The 24106-nt window shown below is 39.7% G+C and overlaps 1 protein-coding gene across 1 annotated transcript in view; it reads right to left on the bottom strand.

The window, feature by feature from the left end:
• Positions 1-24106, bottom strand: part of tnr (tenascin R (restrictin, janusin)) — a 134580-nt gene that overhangs the window by 8493 nt on the left and 101981 nt on the right. The window contains exons 21-28 of the mRNA XM_089007392.1: positions 21242-21361; positions 17793-17936; positions 12774-12904; positions 10466-10598; positions 9886-10037; positions 9205-9301; positions 1011-1172; positions 492-655 (exon numbers count right to left, since the gene is read on the bottom strand). Coding sequence (XP_088863518.1) covers positions 492-655; positions 1011-1172; positions 9205-9301; positions 9886-10037; positions 10466-10598; positions 12774-12904; positions 17793-17936; positions 21242-21361 — 1103 coding nt within the window. The remainder of the gene's footprint in view (positions 1-491; positions 656-1010; positions 1173-9204; positions 9302-9885; positions 10038-10465; positions 10599-12773; positions 12905-17792; positions 17937-21241; positions 21362-24106) is intronic.

A 24106-nucleotide genomic window follows, 5' to 3' on the forward strand; every position in this document is an offset into this window, starting at 1 on the left:
AACCACTGAATGAATGAATGAATGCATGGATGAATGAATGAAATACAACAAATGAATACATGAATAAATAAATAAATAAATAAACAAGAAATAACTAACTAAATGAATAAATAAATAGATAACTAACTAATTAACGAACTAACTAACTATCTAGCTAACTAACTAACCAACTAACCAACCAACTAAATAACTAAGTAACTAACTACATAAATAAATACATAAAACATCTATATATATATATATATATATATATATATATATATATATATATATATATATATATATATATATATATATATATATATATATATATATAAGTAAACACGTACATAAATAATTGCATAAATAAATATACTTTTTGAGGGCATTTAAAATTGCGTTTTTGGGGATCAACATGTCAGAAGTTGCTATCAGACAAATTGGGGAATAGATTCGCTAAACGGGACTGATTGTTTGACTGACCATTTTTTGAATTTGTCCCTTGGACTGACCTGACTGTGTCTGGACTCGCCATATTTCCCGTTGAGGTTTGCTCGATGGCAATTCTTGTACCACCAGGCTCCTTTGTAGGACAAGGCACAGTTAGTGACAGCGATGTCGTTGTCTCTGTCTTTGGTGGAGAAAGGCCGTCCCTGGTGGTAGCTCAGAGAGTCACCTACATTTCAAAGGGGAAAAGAGAAAGTGTGCTGACACGTTTGTTGCTGCGACTGCATAGAACGCCAGCACGCTCAAGAGATATATAAAGACTGAAACGAAAGGCCGATTGTGGGTGACACGGACAAAGTGACGGAAAAAATAAATATAAATGTGTCCTCAATGGTGTAGAAGTCAGGGGGAAAAAGAAACTGAACGTCAAGGTCGAATGGAGAACGGAATAAACGCGCCCGCCCCGAGTTGCTTGGCAGCCAATCACAGTCAATATGAAGTTCTAATCCAATTGCCGTTTGCGCGAATGCCAAGGGGACGTTTCGTGGAAGTCTCCGGCGTCAATCACATATCCGAGCACTTACCGGCGGTGCCGTTGTACTCCCCTATCCTGAGTTTGTACAGGTTCCTGGCATCTCCGAGGGAGAATTTATCATAATTGGCGTATACAGACTCCTGCCCATCCTTCATGTCGATCCTCAGCTCGTAGCGGCCTTGAGCGGCGACTCGCTGGATGTTGTCCAAACCTGAACAACAAGAACACGATATTGCAAATGGGACAGTGACCGCTTTATTCTCACGAGGGTCATGGGGGGGTGTTAGAGCCTATCCCAGCTGACTTCAGGCACTAGGCGGGGGACACCCTGAACTGGTTGCCAGTCAATCGCAAGGCACACAAAGACAAACAATATAAGGACAATTTAGATTTTCCAATCAGCCTGCTGTGCTTGTTTTTTGGACTGTGGGAGGAAATCGGATTACCCGCAGAAAGACCACACGGGCCCGGGGGAGAACGTGTAATTTCCACACAGGAAGGCCGGAGCAGGATCTGACCTCACGAACTCTGCACTGGGAAGTCGGCATGCCAACCACTGGACTACCAAGCTGCCACATCATTTATTATTGTTATCATTTTTTATACTTTAGCATATTTGTCGTCATATTCTCACTCAACAATCTTTTTTTTGCAAGTATCTACTGCCCCATCATTTCTTTATTTTTTATACTAGTACATTTATCATCACATTATCACCAAACAAACCATTTTTTTGAGTATTATGATCATGTTGTTTTCACGTTTCATGTATCTTTATTAGATTTTTTTTGTTTGTATTGTATTTTAGATTTCTTTGGTATTTCTTGGTATTTTTTTTTGCATTATGTTTTGCATTGTTTTGCATTGCTTTGCTTATTTTTAACATTTTTCTGCATTTTTTTTGCAATTTTTGCATTTCTTTGCATTTGCTTTCATTTTTTTGCATTTTTTTGCATTTTTTTTTTTTTGCATTTGCTTTCATTTTTGTGCTTTTTTGCTTATAAATGAAATGTGGTTTTTTTTTGCTTTTCTTTGTATTTTTTTGTGTTTGTATTGTATTTTAGATTTCTTTGGTATTTTTTGGTATTTTTTGCATTTTTTTTGGCATTATGTTTTGCATTGTTTTGCATTGCTTTGCTTATTTTTAACGTTTTTCTGCTTTTTTTTGCATTTTTTTTTTTGCTTTCATTTTTTTGCTTATAAATGAAATGTATTATTATTTTTTGCATTTCTTTGTATTTTTTGTGTTTGTATTTTTTGTATTTGTCTTGCATTGTTTTGCATTGTTTTGTATTGTTTTATATTGTTTTGTATTGTTTTGTATTTATGTATATTTCTTTGTCTTTTAAATTAATAAATAATACAATAGCTGTTTTTTTCATTTATAAGCACCTTTCAAAACTCTCAAGGACACTTTACAGTCACAATATAAGTTTTTCTGCGGGTATGCAGCGGCAGGTCAACATGGTTAGAAAACATCATTCTGAAAACAAAGCCTTGCCCCACCAGATTTGATGATGAAGGCACTCCGAGAGAGGAAATTAAAGAAGTCCTGCCAGAAAACTTAAAAGGCTTTGGATATAAATTACACAACACCGGCACGATAAGAGCGAGAGATTGCTGGAGAAGGAATCAAACAATCTCCGTCACGAGGCAAAAAACAAAAACTGTGAGTTTTAGTGAGGGGTGAGTGTCAGCTATTGGAATATATTGGCCACGGTTTTGTTCTTTATGTTGCTATAAACAGCAGGCCAGCTACGGTTCATGTTCCTCGCTCGTTTTTATGTCCAAATATATTTTGTCTCTGTCAATGTGCGTTCAAACAGCATTTGTGATGGGCAACCCAATTGAGTGTGACAACCACCTTGGTGGTGGGGTTTGTTGTCACGTTGTCTTTCATTTTCAATGGGCTATTTATTAATTCATCCAACCAAAAATATGAATATGAGGATGATAAACATATCTTGCCAATGGCCTAAGCTACTATTAACGACGTCACTTTTTAGTTTCTTAACTGACATCAGAAAATCGTTTTATAGCAACTAAAATACTCAAAACACGCAGTATGATATTTTTAGTCAAATGCAAAACACCAATAAAATGACTTAACGTGTCCAAAATCTGCAAAAAATTGAGCTGCGAATTGGGCATTTTCAGAAAGTCCCGCCCCCAGTTCGTGACGTCACTGCAAGACGTCTTGCATAACTGGAGAATCAAAACAATGGCTTCAGATTCAGAGAATATGCTATCTTGTTACACATACAGTTATGAATATGATTCAAATAGTTCTGAAGAGGAAAGCATACATGTTTGCAATCGATTAAAGAAGTTATTCTCTGTCATTTTGAGGCAACATTGGGGGGAAATTTCTCACCGAAAAAGAGGCACAAAATGGCGACCTCCTGTGGCCACCTTCGTTTCCGCAGGCTGATAAATTCCTTATATGGAGCTTGGAAGCCCTCTTCTGGCAGCTTTTGGGTGTAACACGAGGTCCCCAGACCAAACATTACCGCAAAATACATTGACGAAGGAAGGTCCGCTACAATACGTCTTTTTTTCGGTCAAGGGCGTTCCTTTAGTGACGTCACGTACAGACTCGACTCCAACTCAAAAACAAGACTTCCTGAATATTCAGCGCGAGTCTTAAAATGTAAAATATAGCTATCTGCAGTGGAATTTTATAAAAATACGCTCAGTAGAAGTCATTTGAAGCCATTTTACAAATTATGGACACAACTTGTCTGGAGACGTCGGTTGTCCTTTAAATATAGAAATGACAAGAGTGTTTTGATGATGGGATAGTCACACGGGAGTAAAAAGAAGCATTGGAAGTCTCGTGTTATTGTCATGTGGAGATAGTTTCCCAGCATTTTTGGCCACAGCATTCAACAAAAAGGAGACTCTGCTGAGTGGTTGCGCCTTTTCATCAGCATGACTATACCAGCACCGTTTTTGATTGGGAGGAATGTCAGTGCCATTTGACTGTCATCGCTGGACAGCTCTGGGGCGATTGTGCTTTTTTGAGCCCTTGGTGAGAAGAAAGGAGTGTCAGCGCTGATGCGTATGTGGAACTGTCGCAGCTTGGATTTGAAGCGTATTTACGTGGAACAGATGTGAGATAATCTTTTTTTCGTCAATGGATGCTGTAGAGTCGTGTTTGCTTTTAACATTTAGCTTGTAGCAGACCTGCACATTTGACCATGACGTCTCTTAATCACGGGTGAAAAGGACGCTCTGATGCTCTCCTCTTTCATACATACAACGACATGGGTGAAGAAAGTGCTTCAAATTGAATGACTGTGTCTTTGTATTGTCATATCATTTTGTTATTTTACGGGTTTTTTTTTTGTTCTTTTGACGAGAGCGGCTCCTGTATTTTGTTTTTCTACTTCTTCTCTTCCTTAACTTTGCTTCTGTGAAATGTAAATTTCTCCACTGCGAGGCTATTAAAGACTAATCCAATCCAATTCAATCTGACCTTCCAAAAATATGACCTCAACATGCGGAAGAACAATTGATCAACTGCAATGTAACATCAGATTGCATCGCAGCATTTTTTTCTTTCTTTCAGATGCAAACCTATGTGTTTTTTAGGGTGATTCATACTAGCAAAGAAACCCAAATAGGAGACCCTGTATGGCTTTTGAAAATATATTATTATCCAGTCTGGTCATCTCCAGAAAGGATTTAAGTGTGACAGGTGATAAGACTCAGTGTTGACCTAAGAGATGAAAATGCCTCTGGTACCCAACTACAAAAAACAACAAAACGTAAAGATGCCACAATCTACAAGCCGCCTCTCAACTGGACTTTTCCCCAGATACAATCTCACACCGCCAAAGTCTCGGCCGATAAGGACGTGCAATTCCGCTGTAATACGTCAGCGGGAAGCAAATCTGATCTACGCTACAAGTCCGAAGCACTTGAGGTGACAGGCGGATGGGGTAGGTGGAACAAAAAACTGTTGTGGTCATGAAGGTTGAAAATAACATTTGGCCGTTCATTTTCCTGGCATAACATCACTACATTATCAGCCTATAAAAAATTTCTTCCATTCCATAGTTTCACCGCATGAGTCTCTGCTCTATTTCAAACGCTCACCCGCCGTTTAAAAAGGCATTTTTGGCACCCCAATGAGTCTTATAACAGTAGCGGTAAAATCACCTTGTCACCTTTTATTATCGTCATTGCACACTTGCAGGGAAAAAAAGCTGAGGAATCTAAAGAGAAAGCAATAAAGATATAGCATGTAATTATAATAAGCCTGCTTCCTCGGGGGTATTACATGACAAAAAGGGATGGACGGCACTGGACCAGCCTCGGTGGTGGCCAATTACTAAGTACAATCCATAACGATGAAGCTTAAACTGCATATTCTTTATTTTAGATCATATTAAGTGTTTCTTTCAATGACTACAGTTCGATATTGCAGATCACGGTTCTGCTTTGCAGGTGATTATTACACGGCAAATGGCCGTCCACGGTAATCTACGCACGAGGGTAGTGAAGGTCAATGGACGTTGCAATTGTCTTTTGTCTGAAGACGAGGAGCTATTTAACATGAGCATTACAAGGCAAATGTAATTTCACGTTATGTCGTGGGAAGTCGCGGCGAGAAAATGGCTGACCGTGAAGATAGACAATGTATAGATTTTGGTCTTAATGGAGTCTTAAGAAACTGGTAGCTTCGTTATGGGTCAATATGTGTGTTTAAAGACTAACTTCTTCGCCATTCAGAATGTTTCCTCGATGCTAATTTTGTAAAATTGGTTTTCTTTACTTTGGTGTGTATGCCTTCCCCATACGGGGGTAGTCGCATACATGTAAATGTCACCGTTGTGGGGTTATTAACTCATTCACTGCCATTCATGAATTTAATCGGGAATTAAAAATATGACGTACAGCGCCATTCACGAATTAGTTCGACTTTTGTTTTTTTTTTCATGCTTGGGTGCCGATAGAGCGCTGGCAAGACCTCTGGAAATGTTTTTTTTTTCTTTTGTCCATGTTAGCGCTTTGTTCCAGCTTCAGCTGTTGTTAAAGCGCTATATAAATCAAATACAGTCAACATTTAAGTTACGACCTGGTTCCGTTCTGAAAAAAAACGGTCGTAAGTCAAATGGTCGTAAGTCGAAATCCATTCAAAATGGCCAACGTGACGTTTACATGACAGGATAGTATACGATGTCAATCTGTTGTTTTTAAGCAACATTTTCCTTTTTTTCCCCATGTTAGCGCTTTGTTCCAGCTTCAGCTGTTGTTAAAGCGCTATATAAACCAAAATGTATGTATTGCATTGTATTTTGGACATCCACCCTTATTTCAAGCTCATATCACTCCAGACCCATATAATTTAGGAATTAAATATTTTTCTGATGAAAGAAGAGAGTCTAAGGTTTATTAAACTCCAATTAATGTTTATGTAGTCCTAAAGCTTAATATTCTGTGGATCCTGGAATTCAAGTGACAATGACAAAAACCCTGGCACTGGAGTGGACACATTTTTGTACATAGTGTATGTGGCAGTGAATGAGTGAATGTCTTCCACATTGTTTCCCATTTTGCACATAGTCTGGCAGTTTTCATGTTTTACTCTTGCTTTCGTTCATGTTTCGCTCTTGTCCTCGGTCATGTTCTTTTTATGGTCAGCCACGTTTGTTACTTTAGATTTTTGGGGTTTTTTTTCGTCATGTGTGAGTTCTGGATTTAGTCATTCTCTTTGTTTTTTCACCCTGTCAGGTTTGTTTTGTTGTTTTACTCATGGTTTTGTTTGCTACTTTGGACCTTTGTTTTGATGACTTTGTCGATTTCGTTCCTGCTGACTTTAATATACTTTGTCAAATATACCCTGCTCCTCCCTCCTGCCTTTTTTTTTTGGGGGGGGGGGGGTCTCTCCGGCACGACCATTCAGTGTCTGGTCATTGTTTGCTTCTGTCAGGATTTGCCCGTGTTTGTCTCCACTATCGGTCATGTTTTACGATGCTCAAGTTCATGTTTCGCTTTTGTCCTTGGTCATTATCGCTCTCATGTTACAGTCTAGTATTTAGAGTCAGCCACGGTTATTGTTTGTTACTTTAGATTTTTATTGCTTTCTGTTCTGGAAGTAGTCATTCTCTTTGTTTCACCCAGTCAGCTTTGTATTGTATTATTTTTTACTCAGTTTTGTTTGATACTTTGGACCTTTTTTTGATGACTGAGATGTTGTTCCTGCTCACTTTATTTCATATATTTGTCAAATACACTCCCTCCTGCATGCATTTTTGGGGTCCACCACCACCTTACATATCGTGATAGTCTCCATGAGTATCCCGACTGCCCCCACGTGGCCAAGGCATTGCCCGATAAGTCGATGCAAACGTTGTTGAATTCTTTATATTCTATATGATTGTCTTACCATCGTATGTTATTCTAAAGTACAATACGATAGAGTGCAATTTTCCACGAGGCCGAACCAGATAAATGGCGAAGGGTGGGCACAGTTGCTTACAATGGAGGCAAACAGCCTCTCCACATAGGCTGCTTTTAAAAGAAAGAAAGTGCTGGAAGGCTGAAAACAGAGAAAGTCTTTGAACTACAAATAGTAGTCAGTCCTACAGTGCACTCAAGGGGACGGGCAGGCTTTTAGGTTTGAATGCAGACACACTTAATGTTGTGATGTTAAAATATAAAAAAAAGGTTCAAATGTGGGCAGTTGGGAATGAAATGTCATCTGCTATTTGATCATAAGAAGACATCGTTACTTTCGGTTCTTGCGCACCATTTTATATAACATCAGCAAGGCGTCACTTCATTTTGTTGGATAAATGATCCATTCATATCAATAGACATGTTGCGCATGTTTTCTTTTGAGATTGAACATTATGTCGTTTTAGATTGCTCAAATGTGGGGATTGATGTAAAAATGACTGCCCGCGTAGCTCTATGCAAACAGAGTGAGAAATGGGCATTGTAGTGTAGAGATAATATAATATAAAACTCCCTGTTGTTGGATTTAATTTATCTAATCAACCTAAAAAAATGAACACATTTTCTTCCTCTGAAGTTCTTAATGAAATATTCATGTAATAATCTGCTTTAATCATCTGCAGCAAAACGACAACTGCACAGAAAATGTGGCGTTTTCAGGAAGGTAACTCATTTGCACATTTTGTCATGAATATGATTATTGTTTCATAATGAATGCTAGTGGGGGGTTTTGTTGGTTTTCCTTTTCAGCATGCGGGGGCGGTCAGATTTCAGTAAGTAAAAAAAAAACGGTTTTGCATTGTTATACACCTTTTATATTCGTAATAGTCACTAGAATTTTATTGTTATTAACTCATTCACTGCTCGATGATGCGCCAAAAATGTGTCCACTCTAGTGCCAGGGTTGTTGTCATTTTCACTCAAATTCAAGGACCCACAGAATATTCAGTTTTAGGACTACATAAATATTCAATGCAGTGTAAGAAACCTTAGACTCTCTTCTTTCATCAGAAAAAAAGAGTTACAGACGTTCCTCAACTTACGAACAAGATCCGTTCTGCAAGGTTGTTCGTAAGGCACACTTGTTCGTAAGTTGCTTCAGTGCTATATTTTGTGTGGAATGTCCATTTAAAGCTTATTATACAAGTATGTTTAAAGCTTGTATAAGTAACCTGTAGTCATTTGTACTGAAAAATAAACATTTAATAAAATGTATGCCCTTTAAGCATACATTTTAACATACTATATATGTTACTACAAAAATGTTTGTATGTACCGTTGTTCGTAACTCGAATGATCATAAGTGGGGGAGTGTCTATCATTCCTAAGTTATACAGGTTTGGAGTAATATAGGGTGCAAGTTGGGGCAGCTATTCAAAACGCAAATGCTGCCCCCTCGTGGAAGGGAAAAACTATTGTCAGAGGTCTGACCAGTGCTTTATCAACACCCCCAAATCCCTTGCTAGAAAAACCAAAACCTCAAAAAATTTGGGAATGACGCTCCACGTCATATTTTCAATTCCCAAATAAATTCGAGAATGGCAGTGAATGAGTTAATTTTCCACTAATAATTCATTTTGCATAAAAATGTGTGTACTCAAGGTGCCTCCTCAACAAATGCATACGTTTTGGGGCGGGTATGTTTTTGTGGCGGGACACCGATATTGCCAATATTAAACATCAGTTTTTCATATAAATCATCTAGAATTACAGTATTTGATCAAATACAGTACTGGATGTGCGTCGTAACCATTCGCTATACAGCTTATGAGGCTTACCTAACCAGAATTCATCCTCTAAGTTTCCAAAGCCGACTCTGTAGTCGCTCCATTTCCTGGAAAAATCAGTCAGACCGTTCTGACGACGTTGAAACACCTGGAAAAAAAACCACAGTGATAATATATACAATTACCATATTTTCCAGTGTATAAGGTGCACTGGAATATACGGCGCACCCCCAATGAATGGTGTATTTTCAAACTCTTTCAATGTATAAGGCGCATCGGACTATAAGGCATACCTTCAATATACTGAAATATACTCTATGAATACATTTTTTTTCAAAATATAAGGCACATTATAAGGCGCTACATTAGAGGCTGGCATTATGCGATAATTCTATAAGTTGGTCGCTGTTGACATGAGTTGCGAGACCTGTTGTGGCTCAATATGACTTTACAAATAAGGCGCTCTTGCGCATAAGGCGCTGAATCAGTTTTCTGAAGAAAAACAAGGCTTTTGGGTGCGTCTTATACACCGGAAAATACGGTATTAGTTGCGAGACCTGTTGTGGCTTAATATGACTTCATATATAAGGTGCTCTTGCGTATAAGGCCCGGAGTCATCTTTTGAAGAAAACTAAGGCTTTTGGGTGCACTTTATACACTGGAAAATATGGTACATATACATTCCATATGCACGCTCATTTTATAACGGAACCGATCTAGTTAACGTCTTACAATCCAGCCGCCTTCGTCCGTGCTCATGTCACAGTACACTTGCACGCCCTGGCTGGGGTCCCTGTTGATATAAATGGTGTAGACGCCGCTTAGCGTCTCGCCGTTCAGCAGGTGCTGGGCACAATTCTGAGGTGTCGCAAACAGCCGACTGCCTGTAGATGAGAAGATGAAGAGGAGGAGGAGGTGGAGGAGGAATGTCATACTTGAGAGTATTGGATGATTTTGCTCCATACATGCACAGCACCTGGAAATAAGCATCGGCTTAGAGGGAAATAAGGATTTTACAGCCTTCTGCCACATGGCACTAAAGCTGCACTTAAGATGCTTGGTACGAAAACTGGATCAAGTGTAATGTGACATAAAGTAGCAATGAACTCAGTGGCACACTGGTATGACAGTTACAACTGTTAAAATGTCATTTCAAACAACATTTGTACAGTTAAAATAAGCTTTAGGATAACGCACTTGAGACAAATTTAATTTTACGATACAGGACAAACAAGACATTTTTTGAGGGGTGATCAACAAAATCACCACATCGCAAATCATAAAATGCGTTCGAATGTCATCGAGTATGCACCTGTGGAGAAGGTAGTGGAGATGACAGCGCTGGTGTCGAGACCCCTTGCCGCCTGCAGCTTTACGGTGAACTCTGTGGTCTCGGGAAGCCCCTCCAGGCGAATCCAAGTGTCCTCTGCGTCGAGAATCAGCTCCTAGCACATTTGAAGAGTTTTTCCACACGTGTGAGTTCAGCTACAATAAATGTTGAAGTGAAAGTAGGTTAGTTTTAACATCTCCATTACTGTGTGCCAACACAACAAAATTGGAGCGGTCGAGAGAAGCCTTCCAGTTATTTTTCTTCACTAGCAAAACAGACAAAAAATGTTTGCCAAAAAAAGTACAGGATGCTAGAGAAGAAAAGTAATGTTTAAAACAAAACAAAACAAATTAAAAAAAAATGCTTACCATGTTTAAAAAAATACCAATGTTTCAAAAAAAAATAAAAAATACAAATACATTTAAAAAAAGAAACAAGTACAGACTAGCAATTTTTTTATGTAGAGGTTGAGTTGCTAAAATGTTAGCGCTGGGCCACAACATGATGAAAGGTGCTAGCCGCTAGCGCGCTAGCTTGCGAGCTAGCTTGAGAGCTAACAGGCTTCTTCAACTTCTTTTCACTCGGGGACATACAGCGATGTATTGGTATAAATAACACCAAGTTGTTGTCCAAAAATAAACAAACCTAACAACACACTGTAGTTGTAGAAAGAGCTGTTAATTATAGAGCTGTAATTACAGAGCTGGGCCACACCATGATGAGAGGTGCTAGCTGCGAGCTAGCTAGCTTACGAGCTAACAGGCTTCTTCAACTCGTTTTCACTCGGGAACAGACAGACATGTATTGTTTAAAAAACACCAATTTGTTCGATGAAAAAACAACCCTAACAACACAGTCTGGTTGTAGAAAGAGCTACACTAGCTTGAAAGCTAACAGGTTACTTCAACTCCTTTTCACCGGGGGACAAACAACTATGTATTGATGTAAATAACACCAATTTGTTCTATTAAAAAACAACCATAACAACACACTAGTTGTAGAAAGAGCTGCTAAAATATAATTATAGTGCAGGGCCAAACCATGATGCTAGCTAGGCGCGAGCTAGCTAGCTTATGAGCTAACAGGCTTGTTCAACTCCTTTTCACCGGCTATGTATTGTGTAAATAACACAAGATTCTTCTATAAAAAAGCAACTCTACCAACACACTACTTGTAGAAATTGGTTTTGTAATAATAACTCACAGTTTCCCTGAATAACCACTTGAGAAAGCAAATGAAGGTGCTCAAATTGGATTTCATAGAAAGACGCTTTCGGGATAAGCGATATTCGCATTATGAATGGATTGTGTGATTCAAGGCAGGCAATGTAAATGTGGCAATACAATTTTTCCTCCGGTACGCATCAAATATGAAGACGCACAAATCAAATATTTAACGTGTTTTGAAACACAATAAATATCACACATTTCCCGGCAATGTGTCCGTGTGAATTATGCAGGGGAGCAGCTGGTAAATGGTGTCTCTCTTCCATCTCCAAGGACACCGCCGGTTTTTAGGGTCAAGACAAGACATTTACTGCAGGCGAAAGCGGGGATGATATAAAGCCTTACAAGCATAGCGGTGATTTTGTACCTGTGGTTTACTTCGTACTCGGTCAAATGCCCGGCGGACTTGTGCTTGTCCTTGTGAACCAAAAGGTGAGCAGTTATCTTTCCAAGACAGCGCATAAAAACGCAGGGTCATTAGAATCTATTCTGTGCTGTATATGTTAATCAGATAAGGTACTGCCTCTAATTATAAGAATTTGAAAAATTGCAAGCAAAATACATTTCAAATTACGTGTCAGACCTTGAAAAGAGAAAAGGGCTTGTCGCCGCTTGGAATTGATGTGGATTATTTACGTGGGACAGGTGATGTGAAACAATCGCTTTTCATCAATGGATGCTACAGCTTCGTGTTTTTTTTTTTCAAAACTTAGCTCGTACCAGACGCGCACATTTCACCATGACATCCGTGATCCACTGGTGAAAAGGACGGTTGATCCTTTCCTGTTTCATCTTGAACTGCGTCATGCAACAAATAGGGTGCGTAATGTGCTTCAGATTGAATGACTGTCTGTGTCTTTTCTGTTGTGATACATTATTTATTATTATGATTGTTATTTAAGTTTTTTGTTTACTCTAAGATGGCGCCGCGAGAGTGGCTGCCTTTACAGCAGCTCCTATATTTTGTTTTTCTATTTCTTCCTTTCTTTTCCTCTTCCTTCCATCACTTTGCTGCCGTGAAATGTAAATATTTCCACTGTGTATATGTATTTTTTAATGCTTACTTTTCGGTTGCCGTTAGCTGACTTGTAGGTGAGCATATAGTTGTCGATTTCAGAGATGGGCGGTTGCCAGGAGATGAGAGCGCTGCGGTGATTCACTTCGCTGGCTGTCAGGTTCAGAGGGGCGTCCATAGCTGTCCAGAACACAAAAGTCGACAATTTGAGTGGGTTCATATCAAGACATCGTGCTCGGTTTGGATGGAAAAATCACTGTTGGATAAGAGTTTCACTCGACTAACTTCCATGATTCTATGTTAAACACGAATTAATAGAAAGCTGCGAGAATGGCTGCCTTTACAGCAGCTCCACTATTTTGATCTACAGTGATACCTCGGTTCACGAACCCCTTGGCTTACGAACTTTTCATTTTACAAACGTTACATTTATGAAAATTTTACCTCGGCCTACAAACTTTTTTTGTTACGGAGCTGCCTGAATGAGTGATGTGTCGTTCGCGCACGAGCCCGTTCTTCTAACAACAAAATAGCAGTTTTGTCCCCTATTCCCCGCCCCCAGTCTTCGGTTGAAGCCACGTGATTGGTCAAGAACGCATCAGTGAGGGGTGTGGTTTAAACATTAAAGAGACATGCAGACAGCAGGAAGAGAGTTTCAACTTTGACAGTTCAAAGGCAGAGTGTAGACTGCAAGGTTAAAATATCCCATCAATCACAAGCCATCTGTACACTTGATGCAAAAAGCTATCGACCCAGCAAAACAGAACTCAATTGATGAGGAACTAGATACAATTATCACAGAGAAAGCACCTACAAGGGATCATTCCTCAAGATGGTGAAAGAAGAGGGTTACGTTCCTCATCAAGTGTTTAATGCTGATGAAACCGGCCACTCCATTCCACCAAGACATCAACGACCATCACAAAGGTAAATAAAACGACTTTATTATACAGTACAGTTTATTTCTTTGATTATAATACCATAGATTATTTATTATACATAACATAAGGTATATTTTGTGTAGTTTTCAGGCTTAGAAAATTATAAAGTAGAAAATTATGTTTTATGGCGACCTGAGAACGGATTATTCTAATTTTATTGGTTTCCTAAGGGAAATTAATTTTTGGGGTACACACTTTTCTCCTTACACACTGTCTGGGAACCAATTAAGTTCGTAAGCCAAGGTATCACTGTACTTCCTATATTTTCTGCTGTGAATTGGGAATTTCTCTGTAGTGAGACGAATAAAGATTTTCTTATCTTATTATCTTATCAAGGTCAGGTGTCCGTCTTGATCGAAAGAAAAGACGTGCGATTCATTCGCGATGGGGACAGATGCACCAGACGATAGCGACGGCGGCAGTAAAACAGTCGGAGCAGCTGCGGCGAGCAAATGTCACCTCGCGGGCTGTAAATTAATACCCTGAAAATGAGGCACGGCAGGCAAAGTTTGACTGAGCCATCGCTGTGTCATTGACGGATAATTGCGTACAAAAGGCTTCAAAGGGACGAGCGGGCTAAACGTGGGCTGTGAGGGGCAAAAAAAAAGTTTTTGGAGAATGTTCTTTCCACATGGAGTTGCGATTGAGAAATGCAGCGCTGACCCTTCTCAAACTTGACCCAATCTGCTTCATATTCAATCTACAAGCTCCTGTATTTTGTTTTTCTACTTCTTTCTTTCCTTTCATCATCCTCTCAGAACTTTGCAGCTGTGAAATGTAAATGTATCCATACATTTCATTTACAAGTGACTTTCAAAACTCTCAAAGTCACTTTACACTCACAGGTTAAGTATTTTTGTGTGGGTGAGCAGCGGCAGGCACACGCGCCAGCGTTCACTCAGCCCGGAATAACTCAAATGGATAGAAAGCTAGCTACTCTAATAGCTAGTTAATAGTAGCTAACTAAATAGCTAGCTATATAGCCAGCTAATAGATAGCTTGGTAGATAGCTAATAGATAGCTAGCCAGATAGCCAGCTAGTTAGTTAGATAACTAATAGACAGAATCAGAAAACCTTTATTTGTCCCCCAATGGGGAAATTTGCAGTCCACAGCAGCAATTTGAAAATAGCTAGCTAGTAGCCAGCATGGTCATGAGCTTTTGCCTCTTCATTGCACTCTTTATCTCCTCCATTTCCTTCCTCTTCCGAGTCTATTATCCTCCCCTCCCCCATCCACTTTATCAGAACTTCTTAATTCCGGCTGAATATGCGACAAAATGAACCGAATTTATCTTTCGGGTTTGTCTCGTGGATCCTTTAGTTGCCGAGATGACAGTCGAGACTTGAAATGGCGAATGGGCAATATTTCTTTTTCAATTAGCATAAATTGACCATGATGCGTTATTTCTTCATTCTGATTTTTTTTTTTTTTTAATAGAGAGCTCTGAAGCAGGTGAGCAGATGTTCTGCCGGTTTGGCTCGAAATATGATTGAGCCAAACATTAACGGAGAGTATGAACAATGCTTTATGGAATGAATAGACAAAGAGGCAGCAGATGGCATCATTTATTCACGCTTTGGAAATGGGGTATTGCTTCACAGGATGGGGGCCGGTTTAATGTCACCTACCTTCCCTGTTTTATAGAGATAAAATAGTCAGTCACATAAAAAAAATAACCTCGTTTTATTATTTTTGTTGTTTTAAATTCCAATTGACTTGCATCATGCCAACAACTGAACTGGACCGAATGTGCGACACTGAACTGAAGCTGCCCCGAGTGGTTGTTGTCATCATCACCATCAACAAAGAAGCGGAAAATTCGCTGCTGTTCGACAGTATACAGGTGGATGAATGCATGGCTAAAGGAGCCCGCGATGAGAAGAAATGAGCGCCAGCTCAGAGCACCGATGCGTATGTGTAACTGTCGCGGCTTGGAATCGAAGCGGATTTACGTAGGACTGGAGATGTCAGACAATCTCTTTTCGTCAATGGTTGCTACGGCTTCGTGTTTGCTTTCAACATTTTTTTAGCTTGTAGTAGATGTCCACATGCCACCATGACGTCAGTGATCCATTGGTGAAAAGGACGCTTTGATCCTCTCCTCTTTCATCTAGAATAGCATTTTCTGTGTAGCTTTATCTCTTGTTTCTATTTATAATTGTATTTTATTTATTATTGTATCCATGCTTGTCTGTGACTGTAAAGTGTCCTTGAGAGCTTTCAAAGGCGCTTGAAATAAAATGTATTATTATTATTATTATTATTATTATTATTATTGCTGCTTCATGCAACAAAGAGGGTGCAGAATGTGCTTAAGAATGAATGACTCTGTGTGTTTTTGTGTTTTCATGTTATTTGTTTTTATTTATTTTTTGTTCTTTTGACTTCAAGATGGCGCCGTGAGAGTGGCGTCCTTTCTAGCAGCTCCTGTATTTTGTTTTTCTATTTCTTTCTTTCCTTTCGTCTTCCTTTCATAGCTTTGTTGCTGTGAAATGTACATTTCTCCACTGCGACACTAATAAAGGCTAATACAATCCAATCCAAACAAACCATATTTCGCGTACACCTTGTAGTGTGCCCAAACAGAAGAATTTCTGACAAGAAGAAAACTGAAAGCGACACATCAGGCAGGACGCATCGTTTCCAAATGTGAAACGTCTTCGACGTTTGTTTACTCGCGTTGCAAGATGTCAAAGTAAAAGGAGCGCCGTCATGGTCCTACGTTGTGTTTCTTAGCCTCATTTATGTTTTTCAGGTCTCTGCAGCATTACTTTGACATGTCTCGTCTTTGCTGCGGGAAACGTTGAAGCTCCTTTGGGAAGAAGAACTCCTCAACTTACTTTTTATTTTTTCACCCCCACCCCCAAAAAAAAGTTTGCAAAGTTGCTGAACTGTAACAATTGTTCATAAATGTATTTATCCTCCCGGAATGGTGAATATAATTAAAGGTGGAGCAAATTTTGTGTTGGAGTTGTTGCAGTTTTACCCTGTCCATGTTAAGGTGAATAAATTTTCCGATCTATAAGGCGCACCCAAAAGCCTTGATTTTCTTATATTGAGCCACAACAGGTCGCACAACGACTGTCAGCAGCCTCTGACTCCATTTCCTCTTGTAGAAGAAGTTGTGTGTAACCCAGGCTCTATACTACTATAGCACCTTATATTTGTGTGCCTTATATTTGAAAAACCATTATATATTTATATTAGATATTTGGAAAATCGTTGAAAAGATTTCTTCAGCCGTCATCTGTACTTCTTTGAAGGTGTCAGATGCTTCGCTCCTCATCCAAAGAGCTTTGTCAGCAAACTAAAGTTGTGCTGGGAACTCTGGTCCGATATATATATCCCCAATGGACAGAGGTGGCGGTGCCAGACCTCTGCTCAGAGAGGTCGCTGATCTAAGGTTGAGGGAGCAGTAAACTGGCCATATATATATATATATATATATATATAGGGCCACAGTTACCAGCACCAGCAAGTTTAGTTCGCTGATGAAGCTCTTCGAATGAGGAGCGGAATGTCCGACACCTTCAAGGAAGTAGAAGAGAAACTTTTTCATCGATGGACCACTACTATACGACTGAGAGCCTACACAGAGATATTTGGAAAACGTTTTGCATTTGTTGAAGGAGCGCCTTATAGTCCAGTGCACTTATATATGGAAAAAGTTAGAAAATCCACCATTCAATGGGGGTGCGCGCCTTATACTTCGGTGCACCTTATAGCCCGGAAAATATGGTCATTTTTTTATCTTTTGCAGGTGGCGCAGTTGCCTCATGGCAGCAAAAATAATTGGATATGTATATTATTTTAAAAACACATTCTGGATCTGGATGTTTCTTTTTTAAACCAGTAGTAAATATTTACTCCACTCATTTCACAATAGTATTCATAAATGGGCTCAGGTTTGCAAATTTCCCCATTGTGGGACTATTAAAGGCTTTCTGATTCTAATTTTGAGGTTTGTCAGCAGCCAAAAAACAAACAAAACCACTCAGGAGAAGTCCTGATTCAAGTAGATGAAATTGGTATTGCACTGAAATGAATGGAAATGCCATTAAAGCCCCCCCCCCAAAAAAACTGTCAATGAATGGAGAAAGCCTTTTAAAAAAAAGTATCGCTTACGTGTTTGAAGATTAGCGATGACCGTGCCGCTGGTGAGGGGCCCTTTGGTAGCATAAAGGGCCACCGAGTAAGATGTGCTCGGCTTCAGATTGGACAGTTGGTGCTCCTGTTTGTTGCCCTCCACGAGAAATGTATCTGCGGTTACTTCAAAAAAAAAGAATGGGGGTGGGTTAAAGTCATAGATGCATTCACTGCAGTCTAATCGGAATACATTAAAATGGCGAGCTCGACTCATCTCGAGTCAATACACCAATAAAATGAGAAGCCGTTGACCATTCGTCTCACACTGAATTCATGGGGGTGAGGGACGTATGGGTGAGTTTGAAAATTGACTCGGAGAGCTGAGCCGTACTAATGTATCCAGACAAGCAAAGAAGATGAAATATTGAACACGAAAAAACCCTTCATATTTGCTTTCTGTCCGTTCAGAACAATCAGCAAGGACGGTTGAGCGCGAGGCAGTACAGTGATTGACTGTATTATATTATCACATCATGTAATTTTAATTTCCATCTTGCAGATATTTACTCAGAAGCAGTGGCAGGCCATGCTTGTCACTCCTAAGCCTTCAGTGGTGCTATGTCTGAATCAATAATTTATTTGCTTATGCAGCTAGCTACCAATACAGTATGCTAGCTCTGGCCAGTATGCTCTTATCACCAGTGGCTAGTGATACTATGACTGGCTAGTGACTAGCCAATTATGTGACTTGCCAACTATAGTTTTCCCAAACTGTGTTGACCAGGGCCTGCAAAAAGGCGCTGGTACCCCTTTTGGGTTGCCAACTCCAAACCTAATTGGTTAAAGCAACAGTTAGATCGGCACATTTGTTGCTCCAGGGCCAGCAGAACTGCTTTTGAATGCATCCAGGTAGCTTTCTGACCCTGGTAACAAATGATGGCTGAAATGTGATTGGTTAAATGCTTAAACATGAAAACACAAATCTGGAACCAGCGCAACAGAGGGAAAGTAACAAAAAGAAACTGAAAGAAAATGTGGAATTATTTAATAAGAATTCATGGACAAAATATAATTAACACCAGTCTGTGATTCAGATATTTTTAGGCTATCAGAGAAGGCTATGCAGGCCTTGATGGTCCGCCACTGCTCAGACGACATAATTGTAACTTGTGGTTTGATGAACAGCAGCAAAAGATACATATCGGGCCAGAACCAAGCGTTTCAAATAACAACTCATTTAAATCATCGATTGCAACAGAATAAGATGACTGCGGGCAAGACAGAGTAACCTGATTAGCTCAATGCTAAAGGTTAATGACTACCGACAGTGGCTGAAGAGACAACGCGATGCATGTTAAGTAGTTTGGAGGGAGGTTGGGGAGGGGGTCAGACAGCCTTGCGTCAATGGATCACGGAGCAAATTATTAACTTGAGACCCTGAGAGGCTGAGCGATACGGCTATCTTTCATCTATCTGGATAAGGCTGTCAGACAGTGAGGACACAGCCCCAAAAAAAAACATGCTGCAAGCTCACTACAATATTTTCACCGGGCCTTAGAAGTTCAAGCAAGCACGGTGAAGGATGGTGAGAACAAGATAAATGGGCTTTGCGTCACACTCTTAATGGGAAAAAAAAACAGAAAAAAAACTTGCTGTTTGCCTATTGTGTGGCATCTGGCCTCAGTGTCTGACTGATGAAATGGAGAGAAATCTTTGAGAGAAAAAAAATCAGGTCCTACAGCACTCCCACTTGTATGGCTAGTTTTCTAATTACAGATTTTTCTAAATGGTGTCGGGAGAGCGATTGCCTTAAATGAGGTCGTTAGCATAGCTTCCTAGCAGTTGTCCTGTTTAAAAAAGCTCTGTTAAAATTGTCCTTTGAAACGTTGAATTGGACAGTACATGGATGTGGACAATATATGTTGGGTTTGTGCAGACGCTCCCCACCTTATGAACAAGATACGTTCTGAGCGGTCGTTCGTAAGGTGAATTTGTTCATAAGTTGCTTCACCGCTATATTTTGTATGGAATGTATGTTGAAGTCAAACACTGAACTGGGAAAGTATAAAACACAACAGTCGGAAAAGAAATTCTACTGTAGTACCACGACATATATCCTTGGGTCTTCAGTAAGCCATTACAGTATGAAATTGTCAACTGGGAAGAGGAATTTCCTCCCCGCCCACATACTCTACGCAGCCAATCGTAAGCGAGCTCAGCCGGAAATACAAAATCTAATTTACAGCATCTCTGTCCGAACAAAAAATGTTCGTATGTACCGTTTTTCATAACCCGAATGTTTGTAAGTTGGGATCTGTACAGACGAAAAATGTTCGTATGTACCGTAACGTCGTAACTCGAATGTTCGTAAATTGGGGAGTGTCTGTATTCAAGTAATCATGGTCGGAAATGTGCGATAACTGCGAGACTAATAAAGGCAAATCCAATCCAATCCAATAACTGAGAAGCTTCAAGAAGCGATGGTCGGATGTGACCAATATTTATTTACCCTAATATTTTTGATGCGTTGAAATGAATCTAAAACTCAATTTTGTAATCTAGATCGCATTTGTGGAATATGAATTCAGCAACAAAATGCATCCGTTTTAGTCCATCTCCAAGGGCGGCCATTTCGTCAACTGAAAGTGACATGAGAGTTGTTTAGGGCTCAGCTAAAAAACACTTGTGAAGTGTTTTTTTTTTGCCAAATTTCTGAATTTGGTCATGTGACATTCTCAACGCTGAGTCCATCTTCAAATAACCTAACTTGGGTGTGTCTGTAATGTGGTGGAAACCCACATAGGAATATCGAAGAAAATGAATTAACTAACACTTGTGTTTCTTAATAAGTTCGTTTTTTAATATGCTAGAGTTCATCTATTTGATATCTATTTGATATCTATTTGCTATCTATTAGCTGTCTATTTGCTATCTATTAGCTAACTGGCCGCCTAGCTAGCTATCTATTAGTGAGTTACTTCTGGGTTGAGTGAACGCTGGCCCATGTGGCTGCCGCTCACCCACAGAAAAACTTATCCTGTGCCTGAAAAGGACCTTGAGCGTTTTGAAATTATCTAACAGATACTTGTGTTTTTTAATATTTTTTTTTTAATATGCTAGAGTTCATTTAGCTGGCTATCTATTTGCTATCTATTAGCTGTCTATTTGCTATCTATTTTCTATCTATTAGCTAACTGGCCGGCTAGCTAGATATCTGGCTGGCTATCTATTAGGCTAGCTAGCTTTCTATGTATTTGAGTTACTTCTGGTTTGAGTGAACGCTAGCTCGTGTTGCTACTGCTGCTGCTCACCCACAGAAAAACCTATCCTGTGACTGAAAAGTGACCTTGAGAGTTTTGAAAGGCGCTTATAAATGAAATGATTATTATTATTAAAATATATGAAACCTGAACTACGAAGCAAACCACTTGGTTAGCTTGGTTGTGATTCGTTACCCAATTCAAAAACGAACACGTCCGGTAACTTACTTTGGTCATGCGTGAGAGTCAGCACGTAATTGTCAACGTTGGACATTGGGGGATTCCACCTCAGCAGGGCTCCTTGCGGCGTAATATTGAGCGCAGTCAACTCCGATGGCATGTCCATGGCTGCAAACGGCGGTTCAGAAAAAAGTTGTTGAAATCCTGTTAGACTCTGATATCCACAACTGAGTAGTTATTTTTGATTTTTCTCAGTATTTTACATTTGTAATGGGTTAATTACGAAACCTCGCCACCGTGACCACATCTCGTAAAATTGGCGTTGAAATAGTATTCGGCAGACGTTCACCTTCGCCTGCTGTTGCTCAACCTCATTCTAATTCATTCTCGGACGAATGAACAAGGAAGCGGCGGATTTAAATTTGATGTAACCTTTGACCTCACTATTTCGACCCCAATTTCCCACTCCGGCATGTTATTTTGGCACAGCGCTGAACATGACAGGCAAACACAGAATAGGGAGTAACGCACATTGCTCGCTTGTGTAAAATATTGAAGGCTGTCCTAACCAGAGCAGAATTAAAATGAAAGAAAAACAAAACACCTCCCTCGTCGACATACTGGGGTGACTTTGAGTAGCTATCACTTGGCTAAATGAGCAAAACCAAACCAAGTCATTACCTTAAGGACCAAAAGGTTTTAAGCAAATTATGCGGAGGCACAAATAATCCAAACCTTGGCCACCTTTCTTTTTATCAAGGTCTTTGATAAACCAATCACCATGGCCAATCTTCTGATTGCACTTTTGAGTCACAGAATGGAGTTTGAAAAGTGGACAAGAAGATAAGTCACAAGATAAATGGTTTTTCCACGCGGCTTTTCGCAATTCAAGTGATTTTTTTTTTTAAATCAACTTAAATCCAAAAACATAAAAACCAAAGCGTTCCGGGTAATTTATCATAACTGTTACCAGCCCATTCCACCAAACCCCTCACATTCTCATCGCCAGGAAATAAAATGTATCAATCTTGGATGAAATTAACTCATTCACTGCCATGCATGAATTTATTCAGGAATTGACAATATGATGTAGAGCGCCATTCCCGAATGTGTTTTTTTTTTTTCATGCTTGGGTGCTGATAAAGCGCTGTTAGGACCTCTGGCAATGTTTTTTCCCTTCCACAAGGGGGCAGTATTTGCCTTTTGTCCATGTTAGCGCTTTGTTACAGCTTCTGCTGTTGTTAAAGCGTTATATAAACCAATATGTATGTATTTCATTGTATTTTGTACAGCTCCCCCCATTTCAAGCTCATATAACTCCAGACCCATAAAACTTGGGAATTAACTTTTTTTTTTTCTAATGAAAGAAGAAAGTTTAAGGTTTCTAACGCTTTATTGAACGTTTATGTAGTCCTGAAAGTCAACATTCTGTGGATCCTGCGAGTGAAAATGAAAAACACCCTGGCAGAGGAGTGGACACCTTTTTGTCGACACCACTACCAAACTCAGTTTTTCTCTCGATTTGTTTTTATAAATACGCACACTTGTATGCCTGTGTGTTGTTGTGAGGCGGACGTACGTATGGCAGTAGGGGATATGTACCGGTATATAAAACTTGCGTCCTATCATCCGGTGCGCCCAATGTGTATGTTAAATACAGAAATGGCACACATAAATGAGACTGCGCCTTTTCACACGGTGCGCCCTTTGGTCGTGAAAATACGGTATTATGCTTCAGAAAAAAAGCCTTAGTAAGTTCTTGGCTGGTCACGGCAGTGTAGGAACACACCAGCTGTCCTGGGTGACCGTGAGGTCATTCTAATTTGTGCAGCTCCCGAGGCCAGGATGTAGACCGGATAGAGAGGACGCAGTGAGTTCTTCCTGCTCTGACCTGTTATTACCATTCAAATTACAATTCTTCACCAACACTTGGAGATAAAACGGGAAGAACATGTCACGTCGTAATAATTTGTATCATTTAAAATTGAAGCCAAATCTGCAGTCATGTAGTGGTTGACATTATTATAACCAGCAGCAAATTGAGTGAATTTTCATGAATTTTAAAATGTTATGATAACGATCATGACCACAATATGATATTTAATTACAGTGGGGTAAATCACCGCAGATAAAAAGGGGACTTTATGAATGAATCCCATTTTCATGAAATAGCATTACAGTAATGTCTTGAGATATGAGGCCGACCATGGTGGCAGTCAACTCAACTTTATTACGGGCAAGCAGACAAAAAAAAAAACATTTCAAGAGGGTTAGTGTCACAATTCGGAAAGCTAACTAGCTAACTAAATTAGCTTCATGTTAACACAGGGAAAATGCCATCCATGGGCTAATAAATAGCAGGGAGGAAGCTGCGTTATAACACACAACAACTCAAAGTGACAAAAGAAAGCACACAAACAAGATAAAAACAACAAAAAAAGCAAGGCTCGTGAGAGCACTTGCTGACGGCTGCTTCCTTGGGCGCCATCTTGAACTTGCAATGACTATGCTATGACTGTTTAATTACCAGAGCAGATAAGAAAAAGAATGGAGCTATATTTCTGTTATTTTTTGCCAAACACTTAAAGTGCTAGCATTTGTGTGTGGGGCGGGGGGGGGGGGGGGGGGGGGATTTTGGCTTGAGAATAAATGGGCTCTGTGATGAGATGTTTAACGACTAACAATGGGCTCATACGCAAAATGTCAAGGCCTTTAATAAATGATCTCGCCTCCCAACGCCGGAGTTGGAATAAAAGGCCGTTCAATTCTGGCTCATTTATCAGCTTCCCAAAGAACACTGAGCTGGATGCGTTATGGCTATCGGGTTAAATTCGGCCGCATTTCAAGTCCTGTCGCACTTCCAGTGGCAAAAGGAATAATATGTGGGGAAACCGTTTTGATTCAATGCATGAT

Source organism: Hippocampus bargibanti, linkage group LG11 (assembly GCF_051943395.1).
Source record: "Hippocampus bargibanti isolate YZ-2025 linkage group LG11, ASM5194339v1, whole genome shotgun sequence".
Taxonomy (NCBI): Eukaryota; Metazoa; Chordata; class Actinopteri; order Syngnathiformes; family Syngnathidae; genus Hippocampus; species Hippocampus bargibanti.